This window comes from Nanorana parkeri, unplaced genomic scaffold (assembly GCF_000935625.1).
Source record: "Nanorana parkeri isolate BGI_ZX_2015 unplaced genomic scaffold, ASM93562v1 scaffold981, whole genome shotgun sequence".
Taxonomy (NCBI): domain Eukaryota; kingdom Metazoa; phylum Chordata; class Amphibia; order Anura; family Dicroglossidae; genus Nanorana; species Nanorana parkeri.
In genome coordinates this window covers 662,489-663,627 of record NW_017307249.1, presented here as the reverse complement: position 1 = coordinate 663,627, position 1,139 = coordinate 662,489, and the positions used below count along the sequence as shown (strand labels likewise).

Genomic DNA, 1,139 nt, shown 5'->3' with positions numbered 1-1,139 from the left:
GGGGTTCTGTAGTCCAGAAGGCAGGGCACAAATGGGAAGCTGGGAGCTCACTGGCCGCTCACATTGGCTGTTCTAAAGTCGCCCTGCAACAGAATAAAATGTGACCCTGAGAAAATCTGTCTCCTCTCCAGTGATAAATCCCTCTTCAGATCAGATGAGAAAAGGTGAATTCTTTGTTGTGAACCCTTCCATGGTCCTCTCCTCTCTTCTAGGTGCTCCGACCGGCCGTCACCTTACCGAGGACTGCAGCCACTGGCAGCTCCACGCTCACTACTACCCGCCGCTTCTGCGCTCCGCCTCTGTGCGCAAATTCATGGTGGGGTATGAGATGCTGGCTCAAGCTCAGAGGGACCTGACAGCAGAGCAGGTGAGCTGACACTCTAATCCAGGGGGAAGCAAACCTCCGGCCCTCCAGCTGCGGTGGGACTACAAATCCCATGAGGCATTGCAAGATTCTCACAGACATGACTCCCGAAGAGAGATGCATCATGGGTTTTGTAGTTTCACCCACAGCCGGAGGGCCGGAGGTGCTCTAATCCAAGATTTTTTAATTGTTTTTAACATGGAGGAACCTCTGAAATACATTTCAGTTCTCCGGGAACCCCTGGTGATAATTACTATATCTACAGCTCCGGGTTCGTTAGAGAGAACAGTCAGTTTCCTCACATGGTGGTGAGTGAGGAAATGCCCCCTGACAATGAGGGTCAGAAGAGAAGTGACTTCATAAGTGGTCAGTGAAATGCTCCCTTCCATTGGTTGGCAGTGGAGAAGGGCCTTCTTATGTAGGTGTATGGGTGGTCAATAGAGAGGGGTGTTCTTACATAGGTCAGCGGAGAAGGGACTTCTTACATAGGTCAGTGGAGAAGGGACTGCTTATATAGGAGGTCAGTGGAGAAGGGACCTCTTACATAGGAGGTCAGCGGAGAAGGGACTTCTTACATAGGTCAGTGGAGAAGGGACTTCTTACATAGGAGGTCAGTGGAGAAGGGACTGCTTATATAGGAGGTCAGTGGAGAAGGGACTTCTTACATAGGTCAGCGGAGAAGGGACTACTTACATAGGAGGTCAGTGGAGAAGGGACTTCTTACATAGGTCAGTGGAGAAGGGACTTCTTACATAGGAGGTCAGTGGAGAAGGGA

At 50.7% G+C, this 1,139-nt stretch overlaps 1 protein-coding gene across 1 annotated transcript in view; it reads left to right on the top strand.

Moving 5' to 3' along the window:
• The window catches only part of GALT (galactose-1-phosphate uridylyltransferase), an 8,538-nt gene that overhangs the window by 6,020 nt on the left and 1,379 nt on the right, over positions 1 to 1,139 (top strand). The window contains exon 7 of the mRNA XM_018566833.1: positions 213 to 367. Within this exon, the coding sequence (XP_018422335.1) occupies positions 213 to 367 (155 nt within the window). The remainder of the gene's footprint in view (positions 1 to 212; positions 368 to 1,139) is intronic.